This window comes from Epinephelus moara, chromosome 19 (assembly GCF_006386435.1).
Source record: "Epinephelus moara isolate mb chromosome 19, YSFRI_EMoa_1.0, whole genome shotgun sequence".
In the NCBI taxonomy this organism is placed as follows: Eukaryota; Metazoa; Chordata; class Actinopteri; order Perciformes; family Serranidae; genus Epinephelus; species Epinephelus moara.
Window position 1 is genome coordinate 20,945,587 of NC_065524.1, and position 26,296 is coordinate 20,971,882.

A 26,296-nucleotide genomic window follows, 5' to 3' on the forward strand; every position below is an offset into this window, starting at 1 on the left:
GTCCTAAGGTGCACTGGTGCATCAACTGCATAGTTTTATTTAATATTTGCGTGGCAGGTTATTAAGATGTCAGTGTGCTTCAAATTAGGTGTTTATAGGATCTTCAAATGATGCCTGAAGACAGCAGTGTCACATTCAAGCAGCATTTGGCCAGGTGTGTGGAGGTGAGACAGTTGGCAGGGTTTGAACTTCAAAGCTGTCCACTGCAGCCATTCAGAAACACTTTTGCATTCAAATGTACAACCTAGTCGATTTCAAGCATACAGAGCCAGAGTAACACAGCGGTATAAATGAGCCAACAAACAAAGATAAAATTCAAACATCTTTATATCAACTCCAGCAAAAATACAAAGTTCTCAACATAAAGATGTATCATTCTTGGGATTACCACAAATAAAGCAGTTATTTCTTTCTAATATACAAAATCAAAATCTTTTAAATAGCAACTGTAAAGAATAAACATGTTCAAGTCTGGTATTTGGTGGGCTGTTTCAGATCCGCTAAATTCATTAGCCTACATGGAGTTCTTAAATAACAATAAAAACGTGACAGACATGTTTTGCATTTACAGATGATTTACCCTCTAAAGAGAAATGACCATAATAATAATAATAATAATAAAAAATAACACTGTCCTAAAAATGACAATTGACAAAACACTAATGTAAGTTACTACTGTGGAAGTTAAGAAACTTCACATTAGGAGAACATCTGCCTCACAATAATAAAAAATAATAACATAAAACTGCAACATACTTGGATACACAACTCAGAAGTGTGACTATCTACCCCGTCATATCCAACTTGTGTATAATCAGGGAAGGAATTTATCGCCCTGTAATGTGCTACCAATGCTTACCTCATACATATTAACCGACCAGATGTACATACTTTCAGTCTTTTGTTATCAGGGAAAATTGTTGCCAAAGTTATACACAAGCTAGTATCCAAACGTCAACTCAGATAGTTTTTTGACGAGCACTAAATGTGCATACAAAGTCTCCAATGAGGTTAATATTTTCAAAGCTCAGGGGCATAAATATTTATTTCTGGGTTTCACTTCTAGGTAGACAACAGCTCTAGGTTGCTAAAACTGTAACCACGTTAACAAGACTTAACACATGCAGAAGCAGGTAAAATACTCAGAGTGAAGTCACTATTATGAGCAGATAACAATGGGTGCAATGGTCAGAAGTGACTGCAAAGATACACAGTGATGGAAACTGACCCCAAAACGACATAAAAAATACAAACGTTTGTCATGACACATACAGAGCACAGCTGTCTGTTTTAACAATTCAGACTTGTATTTGCTTTTACATCTAATACAACTATAGGAAGAACAATATTAAGTTAATGCTCTGGGAGAAAACGGAATATAAAAATAAACCTGTCAGGTAAGAGAAAATCAGAAGATCTGAATGCCTCAGTCAACATGAGAATATACAGATGACACACGAGGCACATACTGTGTGGAACGGAAACTATTTGCACACGTTCTGTGAAGCAAATGAATGTTGACTGCCTCTCCAGGAGCTGGAAGTTGTTATAACTAAAGGGCAGGAGTTTTCACATTTAGCGACACATTCTATTACTTTACACTTCATAAATAAGGCACCGGGTCACAACAGTCACATATTCACAATGTTGTGATTGGAAGACAGGCTGGAGATACAAACTGCCTACTTACTGTACGTAAAAACATTTTCAAAAGCAGGTGTCCCTTCTCACAGCAAGCTCTCAACAGTAAATGCAGTGCATGCTATCATCTAGAAAAACTATTATATACAAAATGGCAAATAAAAGAAACAAAACAGGATGGTGAGTGAATGTAATGTCACCTCGATAACTGCATCAAAGCTTGATGTTTGTTATCCCGACTTCTAAAATGAGGTTTTAATAGGCCATTGTTATCTCCAGCTGTGTCGTAGAGTGCTGAAACAGAAAGCCAAACAGCAACTACATCTGATAGACACAATGTAGGACTTGTCTGTACGGTCGTCCCTGAACACAGAGCAAATGCTCAGCAAATAATCCATCACATTTGTATTTTCACACAAAAGCTTTACAAAAGCAGAAAATCACTTTCAAAATCTGTTCCTTCTTCACATGTTTGCCTACTGAAAAAGGTGTCCTCTCAAGAGTTTGGTGAAGAGTAGAAAATAGATACTTCTGGTCCTTCTGAATATATTCCAGATAAAAAGAAAATCACAAAAGTCCTCTTAATAAAGACGATCTCTCTCTGCAGGTGCCTTTCATTTTGTGAGAGATGTCCTGGTGCGCTTAGCTGGGGTCTCTGAAAGCTCCCGAGCTCTCTTGGCTGCTGATTTTGTCATGCTGCGTGGCAAAGAGGCCGCCTGCTTTCTCTTTGCGGGAGACTTTAAAGCCCCTCTCCTCGTCTGCGTGGGTCCCTCAGCTTTCCTGACGGGTTTAGGAGATGCAGTTTGGGGTTTTATGGACTTTGCAGCCCTCTTTGAAGCATGACTGGGGCTACTACTTGCAGGGACTACTGCCTCCATTTTCCTCTGGGATCTTGTTAGTACCTGGTCAGGTGAGGTTGGAGCCTTGACATCCGTGTTCTGCTGTGGGGTTTCAACAGCATTCTCTGTACCTTTGATTTCGGCAACAGTACTTTGTGACGAATCCTTTGTTTGGGTTTTTGCAGCATTCACTTTATTCACAGCAGGTTTTTCCACCTCCACTTTCTCAGCTTCAGTCTGCTTTTTATTGTCAACCTTGCTTTTAGATGTGTCTACAGGGTTATGTTCAGATATTTTAGGAGACCCTAGTCGTTGAGAACATCTCTTTGGCAATTCTTCTTTTTTAGTTGCATCTCTTGAAGCTCTACTACTGCTCTGAGGCTTGACTGTCTTCTGTTGAACAGGATGCTTTGTAGTTTTCTTGCCAGCCAATGCTTTCCTTCTTTCCATTTTTGCCGCCGATGCTTTCATTTGTTTACTGACAGGTAGGGGTGACTTCTGTGCCTTCAGAGATCGTTTCAGATTTGACTTTGTGGCAGACTTTTTGGTGGCCAGTGTTTTCATATTGTTGGTTTTTAAGGATTTTGAGGCCTCTTTGAGTCTCACATTGGTTTGCTGAACCTGCATCTTCTCTCGAATATTAGAGTACTTCCTCAAGATCCTTGCACTAGCTGGATTCTTTGATTTACCAGAGGATTTCTGGGATTCACCTATTTGTGCACGGGCTTTGGCAGAGGACTGGGACTTAGTCAAAGTCTGAGTAGTACTGGGAAGTTCTCTTTTCTCTTTCCCTTTGACTGCATTTGCCTCTTGCTCCAGCGCTTTAGCAATTAGTTTCTGACTCTTAGGGTTGCTCTTTACAGGAGAGGCGATGGCAAACTTTTTCAAATGTTTCTTTAAGCGCTCTGCCTGTAGGCTTGGAAATACCCCCTGAGAGGTCCCTGAAGCACTAGATGAGCTGTGGAAGCACAGCTGAGTTTCTGACGGAAGACGTGTATTCACCTTCTTGACAATGACAAGGGACTTTGTTTCTGTTGTTTCAAGGAACCAGCGACAAATACTAGTGAGATTAAAACCTTTCATGAAAAGCATTTGGACCGGTGAGTATTTCTGGTGCTCTGAGGACTTTGACTTTCGTGCCCTGCGTTTACTTTTCCATATAGCTGCCTGCCTGTCTGCTTTGTTTTTGTATTTTGTTACTGGCTGACCCTCTTTGTCCATTTGCACCCAGCCTTTTTGCATTTTATCATACTTAATGTTCAAATTTGTAATTAGTTGTTGGTTTTCTTCTCCATTCAGAGTCTCAAAGAATTTGTTAGTTTGCTTTGGGGGCTCAGGTCTTGGTGTGATGACAGGGAAGGCTGAGCTGTGGGACTCAACAGACATGAAAGACAATGGAGGGGGCTTCAGCTGAGCTTTGGTTACTCGTTCTGTCATTATTCTGGCATGGGAAGCTACGTCACTGTGTCTTCCAGCTGCAGTAACAGCACTGGTAGAGGGTACAGCCAATCTTTGTGACCTCAAAGCTAATTTCTTGTTGTCCACTGGTGATGACTGAGTAACAGACTGGTGGGATGTTTCAGCCTTACTGCTCTCACTTCTTAATGGCATTCTTGTGGGTTTGTTTGGTATGGAAGAACTGATATCATCCCCACTTCCAAACCTGTCTTGTAAAGATGCTACATTTGGCTTTTGGGGCAAAGAGACATCACTTGCTTCTGTCTCCTTTCGGAGAACTCGCTTACTTCTTAATGGCATAATCTGTGTTTGCACTTCAGTCTTTATAGGATTTTGTTTTTCTAATGGACTTGACACGTCACTGCTAAGTTGCTGCTTCTCATTCTTACTGTCGTCTACGAAAGCCTTTGTAGATCTTAGTTTATGTTTGGGCTGTGATCTATTTTCTACTTGGTTTGTTTGAATTTCTTCAAAGGTTGTCTCTACTGGTTTTTGTATTTCCTCAGAGGCTGTCTCCACTGGTTTATGTATACCTTCAGAGGCTGCCTCTACTGGTTTTTGTATTTCCTCAGAGGCTGCCTCTACTGGTTTTTGTATTTCTTCAGAGGTTGTCTCTACTGGTTTTTGTGTTTCCTCAGAGGTTGTCTCTACTGTTTTTTGTATTTCCTCAGAGGTTGTCTCTACTGGTTTCTGTATTTCTTCAGAGGTTGTCTCTACTGGTTTTTGTGTTTCCTCAGAGGTTGTCTCTACTGGTATTTGTATTTCCTCAGAGGTTGTCTCTACTGGTATTTTTATTTCCTCACAGGTTGTCTCTACTGGTTTTTGTATTTCCTCACAGGTTGTCTCTACCGTTTTTTTTATTTCTTCAGAGGTTGTCTCTACCAGTTTTTGTATTTCTTCAGAGGTTGTCTCTACTGTCTGAGTGTTTTCAATGTTTATTTCCACAGTTGTCTCTGGGACTGTGGGCTGTTCAGAGGTTGCAGGGGAAGACGACCTGACTGGAGAAGGAGAAGTAACAGAGAACAAGGAAGGAAGGGGGAGGGAGGGAAGTTGCTCTGTAGATGGAGGAGCATGGTTAGCAGTAGGTTTTGCAGATGAACTAGAAGTGATAGCGTTTGATTTGGGCAGCGATACTGGAGTTCCAGCTGGTTTCTGGCTAGCTGATCGAAGTTGCCGCTGATCAGAGAGGACAGGCAAACTATCCCGATCTCTCTTAACTCTCTTTTGTTTCTGGGTTTGTTTGGTCGTTGAGGGAACTTTTGATGTTGGGCTTGGTGGTGTGGCAGAAGATGAATCATTCACCTGCTGAGTTACAGGAGTACTCTCAATCGATTTTACAGCTACCTCTGTTTCAGGTGGATCGTTCTCCACATTTTTGTTTGCAATAGTTGAATCAACAGTTGATTTAACAGGAGATTTGTTGGGGACATTCTGACTTGATTTCACTGGGGTTTTAATAGGTGATGGGGTGCTGTTACCTGATCTACGACGCAGACTTCTGTCAGAGGCTGATATGGGTCTACCATTGACAAAACCCACTACCACATTTTTTGTTTTTCTTAACCGCTTTGGCAACTGCACTTCAGTCCCTTTTTTTCTGCGCCAAGGGGGTAATTCATTCGAGAGCACATCAATTGACTTGTTATACACGTCATCTTCATCATCCTCATCAGCATCATCTTCGTCAGTCTCTACAGGCAGAACACTGTCAGCTGTTTTGGATGCTTTACTTTCTGGCTCTTCCACTATCAGCTGCTCTGCTGAACCTGTGGTGTTGGACTTTTCTGTCTCTTCAAAGTTGTCATGGTGCACCTGTGTCTCTGGTTGAACTTCCTGAGGTTGATCATCTTGTATTTCCTCCCTTTTATTTTCCTCCCTTTCACCAATTTCTTCCTGAATTTGATGCACCGGTGATGGGGTGCTAGTCCGCTGGGGAACAGGCTCACTGTTGTGCAGTTCATCTGATGAAAGCTGAGGCTCATCTTTTTCTATGGTAATATCCTCTAATGGTTCCACTACTGTTTCTATGACTATTTGAGCTGTACTTTCACATATATCCGTCTCTTCAGGCTCAGGCTCGTTGTCTTTTTCTGCTTCAATTGGAGTCTGAGCAACACTTTCCTCACTTCCTGGTGTTGTCCCTGAATCTGCAGCTATATGCTGTTCTACATCTGTTTCTTTGTTTTTCGTTGGGGACCTTTTCGGGGATGAAGGAGCAGACTGCACGTTGCTCTGACACTGATCTGTCTGACTAGTTTCAACTATAATATCTACTTCACTGGCTGCTACCTCCACCATATCTCCTGTTCCTGGTATCACACTCTCATCAGACTCCTCTGTGGACATCTGTTGATTCATTGTCTCCCTGCATGCTCCAGCAAAAAGCATATCCACAGGTGGTACACCTTCAGGCTTCGAAAGTATTTGTTTCGGGGTGACCAATGTGATCAGCTCAGGCATTGGATTAGGACAGTTGCCCCTCCCAGCCAATGTACGGACAGTTTTTAACTCCCAGATTTCATCTGAATACATATGTCCTCTAGTGCTTTTTCTGGCATTGCGACGGGGGAGCATGCTGCGCCGACGTTCCTTGAAACACTCTGTAATTGGTTTGTCAATAAAAACAATGTCACAGTGGCCGAGATCAGGGTCAGGCATTACCCTACAAGCCGAGTCCCTGATCCGATGATCAGAGGATGGCCTGATGGTCTTCCTGGCAGTCCGTGGAGAGTCTGAAGGAATGGTCATGTGGACTGAAAACAGTCTTGCTGAATTATCTTTGGCATGTCCGAGAGTCTCTTTCTGCCTAGCTTGATGTGCTTGACTAGCCTGACTGTGTCTCTTCACAGAGGAGCTGAGTCTAGCGCTATGAGTCTCTGTTCTGCTGGATGAATTTGAGTTACCCTGTCTGTCCTCCAAAGTGTCTGAATGAGATGAAAGAGAAGTGTTGAGGACACATGACAACTTCTTGCCAGCTGCAACATTGCTGGTCATGATTTTCATCTTAAGAGGAGCATGATCACCATGACGGTTGTTGTCTGCATCTACTGGATTAGCAGCAGGAGTGACCAGAGCTTGGTTACTCCCTGACACAGGGCTGCGTAGATCCAAGGCAGGGCCAGAAGATGTTTTCAGCGACACTGCATTCTCTGGGGCTTGTTTCATTGCACTGCTTGGGATAGAATAGGACATAACCTGGACTTCTGACTTGGGAGTGGATTCAAACCTTAGCTCAGGGCATGACTTCTCAGGGGTGACTGCGCTGGATTTCACAGTGGAACAAGGAGTTCCCTGGATCCCAGAGGTAGAGTTAGAGGCTTGTTGTGTATTGGAAGATGCCAGTGCTTTGACCTCCGTCTGTAGAAAACCTATGGCATTTACTATCTGTCTCTGGTGGTGTGGACAGAGTTTGGCCATGAACTGTTCCAGCGTGGAGGTGGACTGCAGGTCTTTTGCCTTTGCAATGGGCAAGTCTGGATACTCACTGAGGGGGGAAAAGAACAAAATAGATGTAAATGCACATTAGGAAGAAGCAACACTGGTTTGTACTAATGATTGGTATGTGACTGTTAGACCTAGGTCTCTTTATCCATACAAGTCCATTATAAAGTTGTCAAACAGTGGTGGAGCTAAATGTTTGTGTGAAATAATTCACAAATGTATAACAACGCTTATCATTGCATATTTATTAGAAGAATAGGTGATTTTAAAAGTGAATCTTTCGTCCAGTGAACTTGACCAATTACATTGTTACAGCTATTACATTTTCTTCTTTGCACAGTGGTGCCTTTTGTTACAGTATACATCAAGAAATTCTTACACATGCACAAGACATTTAGTAATGGTGGCCCACTTTGATTAAAACAAGTCAAACACATGTTTATCACTTGAAAGAGCAAATACATTGGAGGGAAATACAGAGTACATCATTTTTTGTCAAGTTTTCATGTAGTTAATAGCTAGTGCAAAGGGTGACATTTAGATACAAGTGCTCAACAACGTAAGACAAATTAACAAGTAAAAGAAAAATCAAGCGCGATTGAAAATATGCAGAGTTAGTTATTCTGTTACCTGTGAGGTTTTGTTTGTGCCAATACAAATCTAATGTAGTCAGTCAACTGAGGGGGGGCATGTTTCTGTATTTCTGGCTAGAGTTTTCTTCCAGTGAGGTAGGTCTATTACAAAATCTTCCAAGACCTTTGGAGCATTTATACCATCACATTATGCCAAAAATATATGTATCTTATAACTGTGAAAAGTTTATTTTCTTTGTAAAAAAAAAAAAAAAAAAGTCCTTCCAAAGCTACACTGTGGTCTTGTAAGAAGAAAATAAACAAATGAAACCACGTCTGGATTCCTGAGGTGACACGTCACAAGGCTATGCTGAGTAATGAATAAGAGAAATAGCTTCGCCCACAGCGTGTGTTGCTGAGCAAGAGGTGCTGGCAACTGTAAAATGAACATGTGGTTAGAAAAAAAATATATTCTAATGAACATTGTCTAAAATTTGCTTAAAACAGATACTTAAAAACTAATTGTATATTTGTATACAACTTTTACTGCTGCATTGCCAAATATGCTACTGATAGTTTTATTTTGAAAATGTGAAGCTGAAATCTATAACCTTTCACATGTTGTCACCTTTAAAGCTACCGCAAGAATCATGAATATCTAGTGTTAAGCTTTCTGGGTAGCCTCTACTCGGTGCTAGTTTCCAGCTATATAAAAAAAGTGGCAAAGTTAAATTTGGATTTTTATAATTACTTTTTTGAACTGTCAAACACACAGGCAAATGTAGCTGTGTGTTTTAGTTTAAGTATACTCCAGGAGATGCATGGACAAACAGTGATTAAAAGCATTATAGATTTCAGCTTTTAAACCGCAAAGTTAACAATACAACCTTTGAAGTGGGCGGTGTGAATGCCCCTAATACAGTACATGAGAAGAGACTTAGGACTTTTTGTTGGCATGTTCAAAAATGCAGTTTCATGGTGTTACATTTACACTTTTTTTTAATAAATATGTGCTGTTTGAGGCACTGACCAGGAAAGAAACTTGTTAATTAAATATCCATTGGTCAACATCTTACCTACACTGAGGTTGTATTGACATTCATTGTGTGATAAAATATAAAAATAATAAAACAGTGAAAAGGTGTACTATGGGTTTTTTGGCTCCAAACACAAAATGATGATTTGTACAGCATGCCAAAATATCTCAGTTGTATTTTTTAGAGATTAAAAAATAAATTTTAGAGATTAAAAAATATAACATTTGCTGGAACTGGAACCTGACCAATTTTTTTTGCTAAGTTCATTAACTTCACATCCCTGCATACAAGGCATAAGGAGTAAAGTGGAGTACCTGAATAACAAGTGGTAAGTGTTTTGTCCCTGAGGGTTTTACTCTCTGTTTCACTTAGCGTTGCAGTAAGGAACTGACACAAAGCACATGCCTTTTTCTTCCAGAGGAATAAAATAACCAATCTAATAAGCAGAAGCAAACCAAACTCATTTCCACAATATTTCACAAGCACACAAACATGGATGTGTTAACTTATCCACAATGTTCATATACTGCACATTAGGGATATAAATAATCTGGCAACTACGAACTACTATATGTTATCAAACATCTTCAGTGAACCACTAACCAGATTTTGAACTGGTTACAGGATATTTCACGTTCACAGTTAATCTAGCCTATCAATACATTGTTGACTTGACGGTAAACACACCAACACTCGAGTATTTTCAATAAAACATCCTCAAAGATAAACTTCACCATTTACAACTAACTTCCCACTGACACATATAATTTAATCCAATCATGCAAAATATACCCAGTGTCATTCCTTTATACATTGTTAATGTTAAATCAAATATACACAATCTGTACATATCTTTATGGACAGGGGTACTCTTAAGTCATTTAGACTTGTATCCTCATACATTATATTAAATGAGCAAAAGATACCCAACTTATGTCAGAATAAAGTGGGACAATCTTAAATGTTATCCCTATACATCTATTATGTAAGACAGTTAAATATACCTTTTAATCGTTATCTACGTCTATAAACACTTATGTGAATAGATTTTTGTTTGATTAAAGCAGTCTACATTCATGGTTACTTAAGTGGTGATAAAACCATTAATTAATAAATACTGATTAATAAATACTGCATTAACAAAATAACTCCAAACATATCATAAGTTTGAGAAGGAACTTAAGGGGACATAAACTCTTTCCCCACTTTGGGAACATTAAGGTTTCTCCGTAGCAGGAGATCATCAAAAATGCTTTTGTCGCAACTGTCTGAACAACATCCCCACCCCAAAAAAGAAAAAAAAGTATTGAGACAAAGAAAACATTAAATAGATCAGGCTGCAATTAACTACAAGGATACACTGAAATATTTACATACAGTTGAACTTGACAGATTTTCTACTGTCCTTTATAACTTTCTGACAGCTTTTTTTTGTAAACTATTTGCCTTTGCTCGAAGAATTTTACAATAAACTGTGTTGTGTGCATGAGAAATTGCTACATTAAACAGCTATGAGAACAGTAGACTGTGATATGGGTTTTCCAGATGAGGTAGTCGACCATTAGATTTGCTACAATAGACAATAAGCACAAAAAATGTTTAACCTGTCAAACCCAAAGCGCTTGTTTATCTTATATATATTAATTAAAAATGCATTTAAAATGCATTTCTCTGAACGAGAGAGCTAAGAGTGACTTTTAATGCTGGATGATTGTCAATGCAAGAATAACTGAATTAATGAAAGTGAATCAGTGACTAGATTTTACTTAATTGTACTTAAAGTAACTGCTTTGTTTTACTTTTTCAACCGAGGCAAAGTTATTCAGACATTATGTGAATACATATAAAAATCATGAAATTTAGAGTGCTTGATTAGTTAAATATAATGAAGATTTTTACCTTGAAGTGAGAGGAAATGCAAATTGTAACAACAAATCAATGAAACAACAACAAATCAATGAAATCAAAGAATTTGGAGATAGTATACAAATACAACTAAGAATAAGAGAAGCCCAAAAAGTTAGGAAGTTTACCATCTAACATAAAGTTATTCTATTATTACAGTGCTTTTAACATACAAGTGTGCAAGTCCCTGAACTATACGTTATTGTTGAACCAACTCTCATTTAAGAATGTTTACAATCCAGACGATTTTATGTCATATATGCCAGCAAATATAATATCTGAGTTAAATGCTTGTAGTGAAGCTCCGATCATCAAAACATCGACTTTCTTCTAAGCAACATTGTGTACATCAAAAATCCTGAAGAATTCGCAACAAATAATAACCGAGATTTGCTAGAGCTGTGTATCGACCTGATAAAAGAATAATGGGTCATGATCCCATATTCTGGAATGTCCTGAGGTATTAGTGATAATGCACGATGAGGTGTCCTGATAGAGCAAGATAACGGACAAGACAGAGTCAAAAACATGGAGTTCTCTCTGCCGAGTCCACCAGGCAAAAATTCAATGAAAACGGCATATAATGGCAACACCGGACAGGCCTTATTTTAAGATTTTTAATACTAACCTTTATGTATGTAACAGCACCATGACCCAACCAAATCTATAATACTAATTTTAAGGAAATAGCATCAACCTGAGGTGTATTATAGCCAGGTAAAACAGAATTATCTCAAGGAAATGGCAGAGGAAAAGTGTTAACCCACACTCTTACATGGTGCTTCAAGATGCAGTTTTCCCCCCCAATTAAAAAATTGCTATAAATCCATAAAGCATAGTTGTGGGAGCAGTAATGACCTGTTAATAATCTGGGCTTGTTTATGACTAGTAATTAGAACCAATAAAAGGTTAATCAAATCTAAGTAAGTGTTTTGCAGTATGAGATAATTAAGATTATCACTTTTCCTCTCCACTGTGATGAGACATTTTCATTGAATTTTTGCGTTAGTAACATCAGAAATAGGTGGGTGTGGTTTGAGGCATGATTGTAACAGTAGCTAACTTGGCTAGCCAGCAAATGTAAGTAAGCTAGCACCGTCAGCCGGTACATTAGGCTCGAGCTGTTAATATTGCTTGATTAAAGTTTTGTTTTTTAATGACTTTGAGCTAAGAGCTGCTAAAAATGACAAAACTGCTCCTAGATTTTATTTAGACTCACACGAACACAGGACTGATGTTGTTTTCTACTTTACCTGAAGTTAACATTTTAAGATGTACCTGAATGTATTTCAGAGAGTTAGGAGTTGTCTGATACCAAGAGTTTGTTGTGACTGCGAATAAGTCGGGCACGTTAACACAGTTCCATTCACACAAACCAGGCGAGTGTTATTAAATGACCTGAAGAGACAATTCTTTATCATGTGCCATGGGCAAGCAAGATGTGTGTGTATGGTATGTACAGTATTTGTATAACATGTTCATACATAAATATGTACGAAATATTAATTATATATTTGCATTATTTTGGTGGTAAAAGAAAAAAAACCTGCCATTCTCATGACTTGGAGAAAGACATTCCCAGAGAAAATACCTGAAATCTGACAAACAAGCCCTGAATCACAAAAAACTGAAATGCCCCGAAGGTTCACACTGGCACTGAAATGCTACTGATAACTATTTAAGGTAGGTTGTGAAGACATCTGAGAGTAAAACACATACTTGTCAGTAAGACATCCTGAAATGTTACCTCAAAAGGGGGATTTGAGCGTGTTATCCTTCCCCGCTAGAGGTGACTCACATGAGGCAATGGTTTAGTTAAGCATATCTTTAGCTGAGGTATATTTATGCGTGTACAGTGATCTGTTATCTGATAGAGATATTATCTTTGACTGACAAGTACTGCATCCCAATCTGAAGTGATCCTGAGTGCAGTGAAGGCAATGAAAATAATAACACCGTTCACGTAGGACAGCAAGACACAGAGAAAAAAATAAAGGTGGAAAACATGTGTCATGCTCGTGAAGATAAACTTAATTTGGATTTAAAAAGGAGAGTGGAATCTGGATGACACATCATGCTATTCCAACAAACTAGAATAATAAATAAATATTTTGGATATAGTGTTTGGAATTAATATATACTCTGAATATATTAGTGTTTTATTTTCTTACATCTCCAGTGTCCATTTCAGTCACAGATGTGCATTTGCAAAACAATGACAGAAGCCTTCGCTGTCATCCATCTGGGCATACATATTAACTATACATATATTCATTTTGAACATATAGCCTAGTGCTCTAGACAGTACTGAGAAAAGACACTGAGGGGCGCCATGTCCTCAGACATGATTCAATCTGGCTGTGTGTGTAGAGAATACATTTTAAGAGCCAGGAATGATTATTTTCTAAACATAACCTAAATAAATAAAGTGAAATTAATAAAAAATTAATTAACATGTTAGAATTCATAAATAGCAAGCATGCCTTTCAGGCACAATATGTAGGGCAGGGAGACACTTAAGTGTTTAGCTTCGATGGCCAAACATATTTATGTATTATTGACCAAAAGTGAGGGGGCAGATTAAATAAGTTAAGAATATTTCATTTTAAATGTTACACACAGATATTAATGTTCTATGGAAAAACAAATCAGCTACTACCACTGTCTAGCAAATGCAACATCTGTCATGTTAAAAAGTACATCATCATTAGTACTCTGCGGATATATCACTCATTTGACGAGAGGCTTCCCTCATGGAAATCATTTCCATTTTCGTCAGATGCACTCTCTCTTTTCTCAGAAACAATGAGCACAGAGTGTTTGAGGTCCTTTCTCTCAGGGGACCGTGAAACACCCTGCTCCTCCAACTTTATCAGCTTCAGTTTCTTTTTCGGGGGATGTTTCAAGGTCCCCAGTCGCTCTTTAACTTTGTATTCCAGGGTGCTGTGTGGAATGCCATAGATCGTTTGGGCTTTAGACACACTCATTTTCCCACCCATGACCACTTCGATAGCCTCTTCAAGCAGGTCGGTGTTGTACTGCCGATATCGCCCGCGCTTCTTCCTTGGCTGCTTGTTACCTAGGTCTGACTCTGAATCCAGGGGGTAGCTTCCCCCCACGGTTTTGCGGTCAGTGTCGTAAGGCCAGTATTCCTTCTCTGAACCTGAGCTACTAATACCTCCGCTGCTCTTTTTCTGGATCTGCCTGGGTAAAATAGACCGAAGTGCCTTTCCCAGACCGTTCTCACAAGCTGATCCTGAATACACTGGGGACAAAGAATCCCAAGACGAGTCGGTTCCTGTTGCCAAAACTCGCACCTGGGGAATCTTGAGGTCAAAAGATGATGAATGAGAAAGGGAGAGGCTGTGGTCCCTGCAGGCCTCCTGGAGGTTTCCTTTCTCATAGGCAAGTGACTTTGTCCAAAGTCCAGCAGCTTCCAACAACCTGGGTATGTCTTTAAGGTGCTCACTAGCCTCACTGTTGGTTTTGAGTTTGAGGAGGGCCCCAAAATGACTTTTAGAATTCCAGGAAGCAGATCCATTTTTGAAAAGGTCAGTAGGTCTGGAGCTGTGGCTGAGAGGTGACTCTGGGTCGCTCTCCAGATCGGGCTCCTCTTTGATGTGCAGCGAGTATGCAAGAGATGAGGAAGGCTTATAGCGGGTGGAGTGGCCGATATTCTCCCTCCTCCTCCCATCCTGTAGGCTCCTCATAAACAGCCCGACCTGCCCGTCCGCTCTCAAGGATCGCCTGATTGGATGGAAGGAAATTGGGTGTAAGCAGAGCTTGCACAGTGCCTTTTTTCTCTTTTCTAAAGGAGGATGGGTTGGGGAGGGGAGGATGTTGGCCACTCCTTTATTATATGACCTTGCTTTGGTAACATCACTATCTTTTAAAATAACTGACTGCGTGGTTGTGTGTGTGACTTTTAAGAACAAAAAAGGCTCAAGTTTGACAATTTTTTATTTGCTTGCTGTGATGACTGTTTACAAAATGTGCATCAACAAAAGAAATAAGAAACAAAAGGAAAAGAAAGGGCAAAGCAACAATAAAAATAAAAGCAAACATAAGGGCATTTCTGGAGTACAAAAAAGGTCTCTCAAAAAAGCATAGCCAGAGGGAGGCATTTTTTGTCATTGCAGTAAGGCAGCTTTGCACGTAGCTGTTAAGCAGGGCACACTATGTCATACAAAATGGCTAATGCAAATAAAGCTCTTGACATTTTGTGTGTGACGTTACCACTGAACAAGCGCAGAAATAAAAGAGTAAGCCAGCAGAGGGTTGTGTGTGTCAGAGTCAAAACCTAACTGAATGACAGAAGTGTGATCACATTAGAGGAAAACAACTGCACTATTCATTAGGAAGAAAAACTTATCTGGTAGTTAGATTGAAATTATTATTATTATTTTCCTTTTAAATGCAAAATTGAATTAATCTCCAGAGCTGTCATTGTATGGACATTATTTAGGGGTCAAATTACACAACAATCCTAACCATTTCAAACGCCGACATAGCTTAACTTAGGTTTTCTAAAAGTATTACTCGATAGGCCTTTAGTGTATGTAGCTTTAATATATATTATAGCTATTTTCATCGAACTGAGAACAGTGTGCATGTTATCCGTCTTATTAAAAATCAGAGGCAGCTCTATTCTGCTAGGAATGAGCATCACTTTTAGATCCTATCAGCTCTCAAAGCAGCAGAAGAGGAGCATGCAAAGCCACTGGTGCTTAATTAATCCAAATAAAAGTTTAAACATAGACACATTCAAGTCCAGATGGGTATAACAGTATCAAGAGGCTTTGCTCTCAAGAAAAACAGAACAAAACAAAACAGAACAAAACTAAACAATAACATAAATAATATTAAAATAAAGATATCGTCTCAAATGTTTGAAAACTACTCGTGTTACCAGCATGGCAATAGGCATACAAGCAATGCTTACGTTTTTGAGATTAAAACAACTGCATGCAATCTTTTCTTGGACAAGTAACATGGTGTGCAAGTGTGGATTAATTTAAACACCTCTACTAGAGCATTACCTTATCACTGGGAATCGTTTAAGTCTCTGAGGACTGTGTTTAAATGACAGCATATATCTACTGTCTACTGCATTTGTGAAGGGTTTTAGTCCTCAAGGAGCAGTTTCTCCTGGCTTTATTTATCCTGGAATCTGTTACTGATCTCTTTTTTTGGACAAAAGGTGTTGCAAGATGCAAGAAAATAATATCATCAAGGCTGCAAGTCCTGTAGTAAATCATCACTATCAAGCCAGCCGGTGCCTTGCCAGACAATAATGAACAGAAACCAAAAACAAGGCCGAGCTAACAGAGTCCTTTTAAGCCACAGTAGTTCACAAACTAACAAGATGTTGCCCTTCAGTCCCTGGCTGGCTATACCAGTGACAGGTCAGACAAAAAATGAGGACCGGGCAGCTGCAATAATTTTAAGTCTGAAAGGTCATATATTTTTAATGGCAGCATGATACACACTGCATCCACGAGGAGGTACTAGAATGTTTCTTTGTGGCTTAAATCCCTTCTGTTAGCACAGCCCAGTTTGTTGCTGTTCATTTTCATCATGCCACCAACCGGCTGAGTGATCTCCAATTTCAGAATTCAAATTTCAGGCCCAAGCCAACGCCAATGCATTGATGTCACTACATGTAACCGTTCGTTACAAATTCATATTGTGAGTCATCCTAAAATACAGTGTAACATAACCTCAAAAACATTACTGCTTACGGACTGAAAACTAAAAAGAAAAGAAATATAGCTTACCCTTTGAGCGTTGATGTAACTGGAGAAAGGCAGGGACTGCGGACAGGCAGGCTGCTGCTATTACGATTCTTTTTGATAGATAAGTCAAGAACTCCATCTGTTACAAAAAGACAGGAAAAAACTCCATTTAGATTCAATGTTAAGATCAGACTGGCCCGTCACCAGTGCACTAGCTCAGTCACGAACAAGCTGGCCTGTTACTGATGTATTCAAGTTCACACTACCTTGTTCGGTAGGCACAGCCGGGGGTCTCTTGATAGTGAGGTCAAGAGGAGCATCCTGGTCAGCCATGAGGAGCTTGCTGAGGACGGGGTTCTGGTTGTGCGCAGGCCCAGTCAGGGTGGCAGCAGGGCTGGTAGAAGGACGAGCCCCTGAGAGCAAGGGCGGGGTCGGCAGGCTTTGGTCAGAGCGAGGCTGCAAGTCAGAGCCACTGTCCTGAGTGGAGCTGGTTTTTGAGGTATATTCGGCAGCAAACTGTCGGATCATTCTCTGGAGGATCTCTCGAGCCACTACTGGAATGTGTGGGTCCGAGAAATTTGGCACATCTGACAGGGGAAAAAATGAATTGTATGAATATTTTAAGAATAACGGCAGGTTTGGTATGCAGCCTTCCTAACAACCCCAAAAAACATACATGCTAAAGTAATTTCCCAAAATCCTTAAGAGCTGTTTAATTCATGCATAGAACATTAACATGTATAATTTAAAATAAAAGTGTATTAAGCTATGGCATACACCATCCTGTCTGCAGGCCGGTTCTCTGTACTAAGCACATTAGTGTCATAACAATGTAAAAATACTATTGCACTAAGCTCACTGCATCACTGAGACATAAAGACTTACCTTTTCTGCAGAGGACTGCATTGAGAAATTCCTCGGCTTGCTTCTCTAGTCTGCTGATGGTGGTCTGATCTTTAACCAGGAGAGGTTTGGGTGTGTCTTCAAGCCCCTCGTTGCTTAAGCTTATTAAGTGTTCCTGTCAAATGACAAAACTGGTAAGTCAGTGGTCTTCAGACATTTAACAGGATACATATACTATATATTGAACAACAGATGAGGAGATAGACCCTGGAGGTATAGCCAGGGTTTCCTGACAGTATAAGAGTATAGCCACTTTTAATACAATCCTAACTTTCATCCATCCATCAACTTCTTTTTGTTTTTCCTTCAAAACAAAATGAAATTCTGAGAGACACACCACCACAATGTAAAGAAAGAAATAGAAAAAAATCTTACCTTTACTTTGTCTCGTCTCAAACAGCAGAATAGACAATTTTCATCAAATGACCAGTCAGACACTGCTATTGGTTCCAAGTCTACAGACACAAAACAGATGACAGGCACTGTGAGATAAAATCTTTGTTTTCGTTTTGTTTTCGTTTTTCTGAGCAATGTGTATTTTTCGGTGAAGGAACTTAAGGCTCAAATCAGTGCCTCAACCGATAGGACAACCAAGGGAGGAGTTGGCACACAGTTACAGTAAGAGCCTTTCATAAGGTGCAACACCAAATGTTATGACATAAAACATGTCTTCAGAGTAAGAACAGGCAGTGGGGGTGCTGACGTTTAATAACTGTCCATTTCTCACAGGATGACCAGACTGCGGTCATTTCTTACATATAGCCAATGCTATACTGTCAAAGCAAATAAAAATATATATTATAAAAATGTAAGAGAAACTATCAAACTTTTTAGGAAACATCAAAGATCAATCACACAGAACATTAAATAAAAAACAGACAAATTAATTCCATGCTTTAATTTATATGGTTCAATAGTATTCTGTGTACAAATACAGCATCTTCCTCTGTGCAACACTTCGTTTAAGTCTCCTCCCCTGGGGGATGAGGAAATCTTTTCAGTTTCAAAGAATTTCAGGGTAGAGGCCGATCCATGGTTTGCAACTATGCTGTGAAAATATGGCATTGGCTAACGCCCAGAATTTGTAAACTACGAGCTGGGTGCAGGAATTTTTCACATCAGTGCCCCCACTGCCTCTTCTAACTCATCCTTCAAGATTGTGTATTTCTACTTAGCAAGTGAGTTCAACAACTAATTGACAGTTATTGGTTAATTTCAGAAAAAACAAAATCAAAAAAATATATAAAAGTTCCTCCGATGCTTGACTGACCAGCATATAATACATTTTGTGTTGAGGTTCCTTCTCTTCCTTCATCACCAACACAACAACAGTACTGTCTAGCCACATGTAGGATGAGTCATAAAAATGGTTCTGTTTGAAACATACAGTGTCCTATATTCAGTATGTAATATTCTTCAGATGAACTCAATGACAAGACTCAATAACATAAACGTATGAATGAAATGAATGAGTAGGCCGAAATGAAAGCGTTTACATTTGTTTTAGTGAGACTGAGTGAGTCTAGAGTAGACTGATTCAGCAGGCTTCGTGCCCAACTGCTGTTGCAGAAAGTCTACTTAGACTTTCACAGTCCTCTCACTATACATGTAATGAAAACCTAAATAATGCCCACTATTGTCTCACTTGCATCATGCATTGTAAAAATGTCTGTAGGACACTGTAGACTTTTACACTGGCCCCACGCCATCCAAAACACCAACTTTGTAGGAAAAACAAGGCATCTTCTCTTCTGCAGCCAGAGGGGCTGTCTTGTCGAGTGAATGTAGAGGGGTACCAGATGGTACAATGCAGCAGCATTGTCGTAATGAGCAGATAACAGATTATGTCTGGACCACAAAATTCTCAGTCATGTCATTCATACACTTGTATGATCATGGCCACTATTATGATAATGAAAATGGTCTGACATTCTTACCCTTAAATAATTTTAGGTCTTCTACCAGCTCTGGATCGAACAGACCTTCGAGAATGCTCTCAAAACCTGAGGAAAGAAAAGAAATTCAATAAATATACAGCTGCAAACTGAGCATATACATTTGATGCAACATTTGTTTAGATTTAGTCCTAATTAAGGCTTCGTGCTGAAACCAACAGCAGCAGTGCAGAGACTCAAAATGAATCACTGTTTAAGATAAATGCCCAAGGGCCCAAATTAATTTGTTGAACTCAAGGGAAAAAAACTAGTTAGAGCCTGGGCTGCTGTACATCACTGACACTTCACGTGATGATGCTTTATCCATTCACTCAGGCTCGTCTTTGCCTTTCCATTTCATCTTGACAACCCCTGTAAGCAACCCCCTGCCTCTGTTAAAACACACATTATCAGCTTTCACCCCAGGTTTTTACTTCAACAGTAAATACATGCACTCCATCCCCCTGTTGCCAAGCAACGAAAGCACCTACAGAGTTGGGAGTGACTGCATGCTGTAACATTAAAAAGAAACAGCCAGAAACAAGACTGCTATGTGATGGTTTCAGTATCACTGATACGACAACTTACAAAACACTAGCAAAACATCCTAACTTACATATACAGGCTAAGAAAAAAATCTTACATGCATCACTGATGAGATGGTGGTATCCTATAGTCCCAGCTGTTTGAAATATATAGTACGTTACACTGCACAGGACTTCGCTTAACAGTGCATTAACCCAATATGCAATGTCTGCTTACTGCCGCAGGGTCAGTGTAACCAATCCAAAACCACTGCATGCATTAAATCAAGCCCTAAAGAGGTCAGAGGTAACATCTGTCTACTGAACTGGATCTTAAATGAGACAGAATGTTATTCCAAATGTGCAAGGCATTACCAAGCCAAAAAGTCACGAATCAAACCATTCTGACACAAAATAACATAAAACATGTTTGTTGTAAAGCAAAGTAAAACACATATGCATTTGCTGCACTGAAATTAACAGCATTTAGACATATCTTTAAATGAAAATGACAAATTAAATTAACATAATGTGTTGGACATCTAACACAAAATAATAAAGGCCTACTTACAGTATGTCCTCACAGATAACAAGTGAGAAAATTATCAGCCCTTCCCATCCACTCTCGTCCTAAACTCACAGTGAATTCAATAAAAGCTGTCATCTGTTAAAATGCCCTCGCTCTGCTTCCTTACAAATTCCCACCCACTTTTCAACAGCCAAACATAAAGAGGGGAGGGGAGGGGGGGCGAGGTGGTGAAACACAGCCTTGCCTATAGCTGCAGCGTGAGTCTGTTTCTGGGTTAGTGCACAGGACTTCAGCTGAAGCTATCCAATCCTATTTCTGAAATATTTCAGAGGCAGGGGGAGAAAAGTAGGTCATCCACTTTCGTTTGACAGAGCAGCACCATGACATCAAACTACTCTTCAGGAATTCGGTTTAGGGCATTTTAAAATGTGTCATACTGTAAACCATGACTTTGAGGCAATATTAACACATTCCTACTGGCAGAGCACAGTGTGTCGTAGGGACTGATGAAAAGAGCCTCTCTGCACAAACCTTTATAAAACAAATCCTGCAACTTAAATTTAGAAGAGCAGGCTCCCTACATGTGCAAGAGATAAAATATTGATAGTGTCTATAGCTGTCATGGAAGCTTTACAAAATAAATGAGTTATAAAAACAGTGGATAATGGCCACAGTTATGCACAATAAACGATATAAAAACACCAACATGTCACTGTAATGGGTGCCCTACACTTGACTACAGTTGCCATCAGTTAGGCACTTCTGGTTGTAGAACTTACAACATCAAGCTTTTAAGGTGTATTTCCTATTAGAGGGAACATTCACCAATTAATTTACAGAACAGGGAATTAGGCCACCATTTGGCTGCTACTACACATCTGGTTCGGTGTACAGCGATCAGCCCCCAGATACAATAATAAGCACAGGGTATAGAGGTAAAAAGTGATAATGAGAAAAAGATAAAGGAGCCCGGTATTATTTGCCACTGGGCATAACACCTAATTATATTAAAATTTATTGAAGCCTAATGAAAATGACAGCCAGGACAACGATATCAGGTTAATGAGGTTAGAAATATGAAACATACGTCTGTAGGCCTAATTGCATTGACAACATGTCATTCAACCTTATTAGAAGATAAAGTCTTTCATCCAGAATTGTTAGGTTGTTTTTTTTACTGAGGTTGTTACTCATTTATGTCAGTCATTTTGCTCTATAAAAGGAGAATGATGATTCAAGACCAGTTTTCTATTTCCAACCGTTGTCAGCTTGTTTTGTTTTTTTATTTACTCCAAATACATACAGTACTGTGGCTTGCCTCCAGACAATTTATGGCTGAGTGGAGCCACAGCTTAATTTTCACAGAGGTATGCTGAAATGGAAAATTAAATCAACTTTGTTCTGGAGATGAGAGCAGCAACTTTTTAGCAACAAAATACACATTATTTCTAAAAATAAATCTCCCTTTTTAACCATGAAATAGGGAATAAATAATAAGAAGCTGACATTGCAGACCCTTACATCAAACCCACTGTGATTTCACTATTGGTCCACTGAGAATAGGAAATAAAAACAGCATGCTTACTAGTATTATATTATTGCAATATTATTAGGCAACTACTTTTTATTTATTTTAAGGAAATGTTTCAAACCAAACAATATCTCATGATGAGCGTATAAATAAATATGTACAGATGAATGCAGCTTTTCTTTTTTCATTCATACAACAATGCTGTTTATTTTACTCATTACTCTTCTACAACCAGGGACCACAAGTATGACATTTAACTGTACTGAAGCAAATTTTGAATGAAGAGAAAATACTCTTCCGACGGAATTTTTACATACCTAGTCTGTAATTCATCTGCAGAGGGCTTGGCTACAGATAGACTATGGGATTATGCTTATATGCACTTAAGAAACCTGCAATATGTGTGGACATCTCTGCAAAAGATTAGCTTTCAACCAAGCTTCTACATGCAGGAAACATGTCGACAGTAAAGGAATTCCTCTTGGCAATGTTACATTTTTAGATTTACTAATACAGATTAAATTCTGACAAAACAGCAGTTTGGTTGCAATGTATAAACATCTCATCAATACATGTATGAGTGATCATTTTGTCAATAACAAAGAGGAGCCTCAAAACTACTAAGTATGACCAACAGCAAAACCAATCACATAAAGAGGAAAAAGCAAGGAAATAACTTTTGTGAAACTGTGAGCAGCTATGTTTGAAATTGAGATTTGATAGATGACTCAAGCATCAGCAACAAACCATAAAGGTTCTGGATATGAGAATTTAAAAATTAATATAGCATAAAACAACCATTTTTGAAGATATAGTGGAGTAATTGTGTCCTATGCAGAGAATGAAGTCACGCTAACTCTGTGTTTGTTGTAATCCGAGTGTCTCTGTTCTTTGTTTTGATAGCCACGCCATCCGCACACTGGTTAGATAAATGCTCCTGCTCTGCACTGTACTCATACGGCGGTTATGACTGGTTACTGTCCACCACCGTGGTTCGGGACAGCGTCTTCGCAGAAGCGTAATGCCCACCTAGTTCCAACTCCCTAAGATTAAACACTGTTAGCTCTGTCGGCACTACTGCCATTGATAGCACTGTTAGTAGCATCATTAGCTTGGCTAGCACTGTTAGCTACCGCCATTTTGGCTCAGCCACCTCCATGTTTGATTGTGAGGTCAGAGATGACAGCCATGTGCAGGCAATCGGAGCCCAGACTCTGAATGTTGTATACAGCACTTAACAATGAAACTTTCTAGGAGGGCTTTTCATGGGGTGTTTGTATGCTTAGTGAGCAACAACTCTGCCCGATCTGCCTAAACCTTGATCGTAATACAGGACGGATACAGACAGCAAGCGCATGTATGCTTCTATAGATATGACTTGGGTATGCATACACAGACGTGGTCCCCAAATGCAGAGGGCCTACAACAAAACACGATAGCATTTGTCTGAACAACCTCATTAAGTCAAAAGAAAGAAAATAGCATGTGCGCCCACTTCACAAGAATAGGACCATCGATGGAGAATGCTATACATTAAGTGTACGAAATAAGCCTCCATTTTACTTTTCTAGCACATGCTCAGTGGACACACTTGAAGGATTGATGGTCTACACGGGCAAAAAGTTTGGGCTGCATGGAGACATCCGCACAGGGGTCCACGTGGGTTCTCGTGGACTTGGGCAGATGACGAAACGTATATCACACGGACGCAGAAACCATGAATTGGCCTTAAGCCATTTCCTGACCTACATCTGTTGCCAATCGGAGAGGAAGAGAGGGACGATTAGAAGTGTGCGACAACCTTCCCACCAGCACTTAGAAAGCAAAATCCCACAGATCTACGATCAGCTTAACCTCCCTAAATCCTGACCTTAACCTATGCTGTACATCAGTGTGAACTGAACATAATGTGAGATAAGACCCCTCTTTACTAACGCTGGCACTATGTGTGTTAGTAATGTAGCCAAAAGGTCAATTTTCAGCCGATACACAAAATCGCTAAGCAACCTCTAGTCAACTATGTAGTCCAGTGCAACCTGCATAACTCAGTGCATGTTCGTTACAATGTGATAAATTCAATACTGTAAAACAATTGAAATCGACAAATATGTGATTCAAAACATACTCCAAAAAAAATCTAGTTTCACATGTCACCTAATTTTCCATACATATGACTGAATACTGTCTACACCCATTGTGCTGTTGGGGAATTTAATACCATACCTGAAGTGACAGCAGGATACTACATTGAGAAGGAGGTAAAGCAGGCAGAGCTGGTGTTTCCATAACTACTTTCAACACCACAATCACTCTTAGCTCATGTTGCTTCATGGTTTCAGAAGTATTTTCTTCACACTGTACATCGGCAGTGGAAGATTATTTTTGATGATAACCTCAACCGTACTGCTCCTAACTTTTACACAGAGGATTCCTCCAGTTAATTAAGCAATGCTATAGGGTTGTTGTGTGGACTTTGCTTGTATGTCGCAATTGTTCAACTAATTTCTGAGAAATCTTGTATAAGTGACACAACACTGCAGTATGCTGCATCAGCCTCATCGGCAGTTGCTATAAGGAAAGGAATCCCAAAATCTCCATAGTTTAATAATATTCAGAAGGCTTTGTCAGGAACAAAACACGACATCATAGTTCAAGATTTAATCCAAATAAATGCAAAACAAAAGTGATTCAACTAAGGAAATGTCATGTCCTGCTATGTGTTAAAACAAATCTCAAACAACAAGCTATGCACCAATGTGTACGGACAACATTTATGTTGTTTTTCTTCCACAACCTGGCCAACAGAGGTAATGGTGTCCATTATCCACGATGTACCTGTCCACTTACAAGTAACATTTATAAATTAGGTAAACATTTTCACTTAATAAACCAAAAATGTTTTTCCAGCTTGCCACAAATATTTTACCTCATCCAACAATAGAAAGCCGGTAGCATCCCTGGTGGGCAGCAGGAAGACTGTGTGTACATTTCAAAACACTTGTATGAGGGATTTGAACATGACTTTCTTTTATGTCTCTCATACCTACAACCGGCCAAATTTAAAATTTGTACTTGCTCATTTCATGATTTACTTATCACCAAAAAAACTGCTGCTAAAATGCTAACATTTATTCTCATACTGGGACTGCAGTGCTCTTTCCAGTGTATGACCCACCCTTTGCTCAGCCGCTCTACTGCTGAGGGTGTACAGTGCTGCATCCCCCACTCAGCCCATCCCCCAACTGTAACTACTGTACACATGCTATCTCAGGAGTGACCACGAGCTTGAAGAACAGAAGCTTACCTAAGCTCAGTCAGTGCACAGCCAAAATAAACCTCGCTAAATCTGGCATCTTTGGCCACAGCCTTTGTAAATACTAGAGGAGGTGATCATGAATAAATTATTTTATCTTTTAACTCTGCATTATGTTTTAAAAATAATACCAATGCTCAGTTTGCAATTCTCGCCACTGTAATTTTGTATGAAGAGGGTCACTGATATCCTTGAGCAATCCTCTGTGAAGATGTAAGATGGGGCTGGGGGCTGAAGATGAGTGCATAGATGACAAACTTGCACAAATTAGTCGAGCTACAGTACATGACTATTTTCATCCCAAGTCAGCCCATCACACTGAGACCCAAGCCTAATCATGCCTAACCATCTAAAAAGCATTTACTGATGCTTGCTGTGCTATCCACAAAAAAAGCAACTCACTGTGGGTCAACAGACAAGCTCAGACATTACATGGGCATTAGCAAAGAAGTGCTTGAAATGTCACTCGGCTACACATAGTGTTCATTACAAGCAATATACAGTAGTTGGATCAGGCTATACAGCAGGCAATGAGGTGGCAGCTCTGAGCAGCATCTACAGCGAAAAACACTCCGTGAATACTTAACATGATATGATGCAAACTGACAGTCAAATGGTGTAATGCTGCACAAAGCCTAACTTTGAATAACAAATATGAGACCAGCATGATTTTAGGCAAAAGGGTACATGCACACACATGAACGTCTAAGCACACACACACACACACACACACTCACACACACAGAAGAAACACACAGTTTAAGTTAGTGCATTTCATATGAAACCATTAAAGCTCGTGGTCATGTTTCGCAAAATGTCAACAAACGTCAGCCAGCTCTTTTAGCAATTTAGGAAAATGTAGGCCAAAAGCCCATCAGAGGGTGCATGCTGGAGCAGAAAATGGGCCATGCTAAAGTTTAAATAATAAACAAGG

The 26,296-nt window shown here is 39.5% G+C and overlaps 1 protein-coding gene across 2 annotated transcripts in view; it reads right to left on the reverse strand.

Annotated features, from left to right (window-relative positions):
- Positions 1-309: 309 nt before the first annotated feature.
- Positions 310-26,296, reverse strand: part of wu:fc17b08 (ligand-dependent corepressor) — a 31,917-nt gene continuing 5,930 nt past the window's right edge. The window contains exons 2-7 of one of the 2 annotated variants that reach the window (XM_050070501.1): positions 19,469-19,534; positions 17,907-17,986; positions 17,514-17,646; positions 16,895-17,215; positions 16,671-16,767; positions 310-7,422 (exon numbers count right to left, since the gene is read on the reverse strand). In XM_050070501.1, coding sequence (XP_049926458.1) covers positions 2,256-7,422; positions 16,671-16,767; positions 16,895-17,215; positions 17,514-17,646; positions 17,907-17,986; positions 19,469-19,534 — 5,864 coding nt within the window. In that variant the 3' untranslated portion in view covers positions 310-2,255. Of the gene's footprint in view, positions 7,423-7,609; positions 14,641-16,670; positions 16,768-16,894; positions 17,216-17,513; positions 17,647-17,906; positions 17,987-19,468; positions 19,535-26,296 lie in introns of those variants that run through there. The other variant, XM_050070502.1, reaches the window with a different exon arrangement.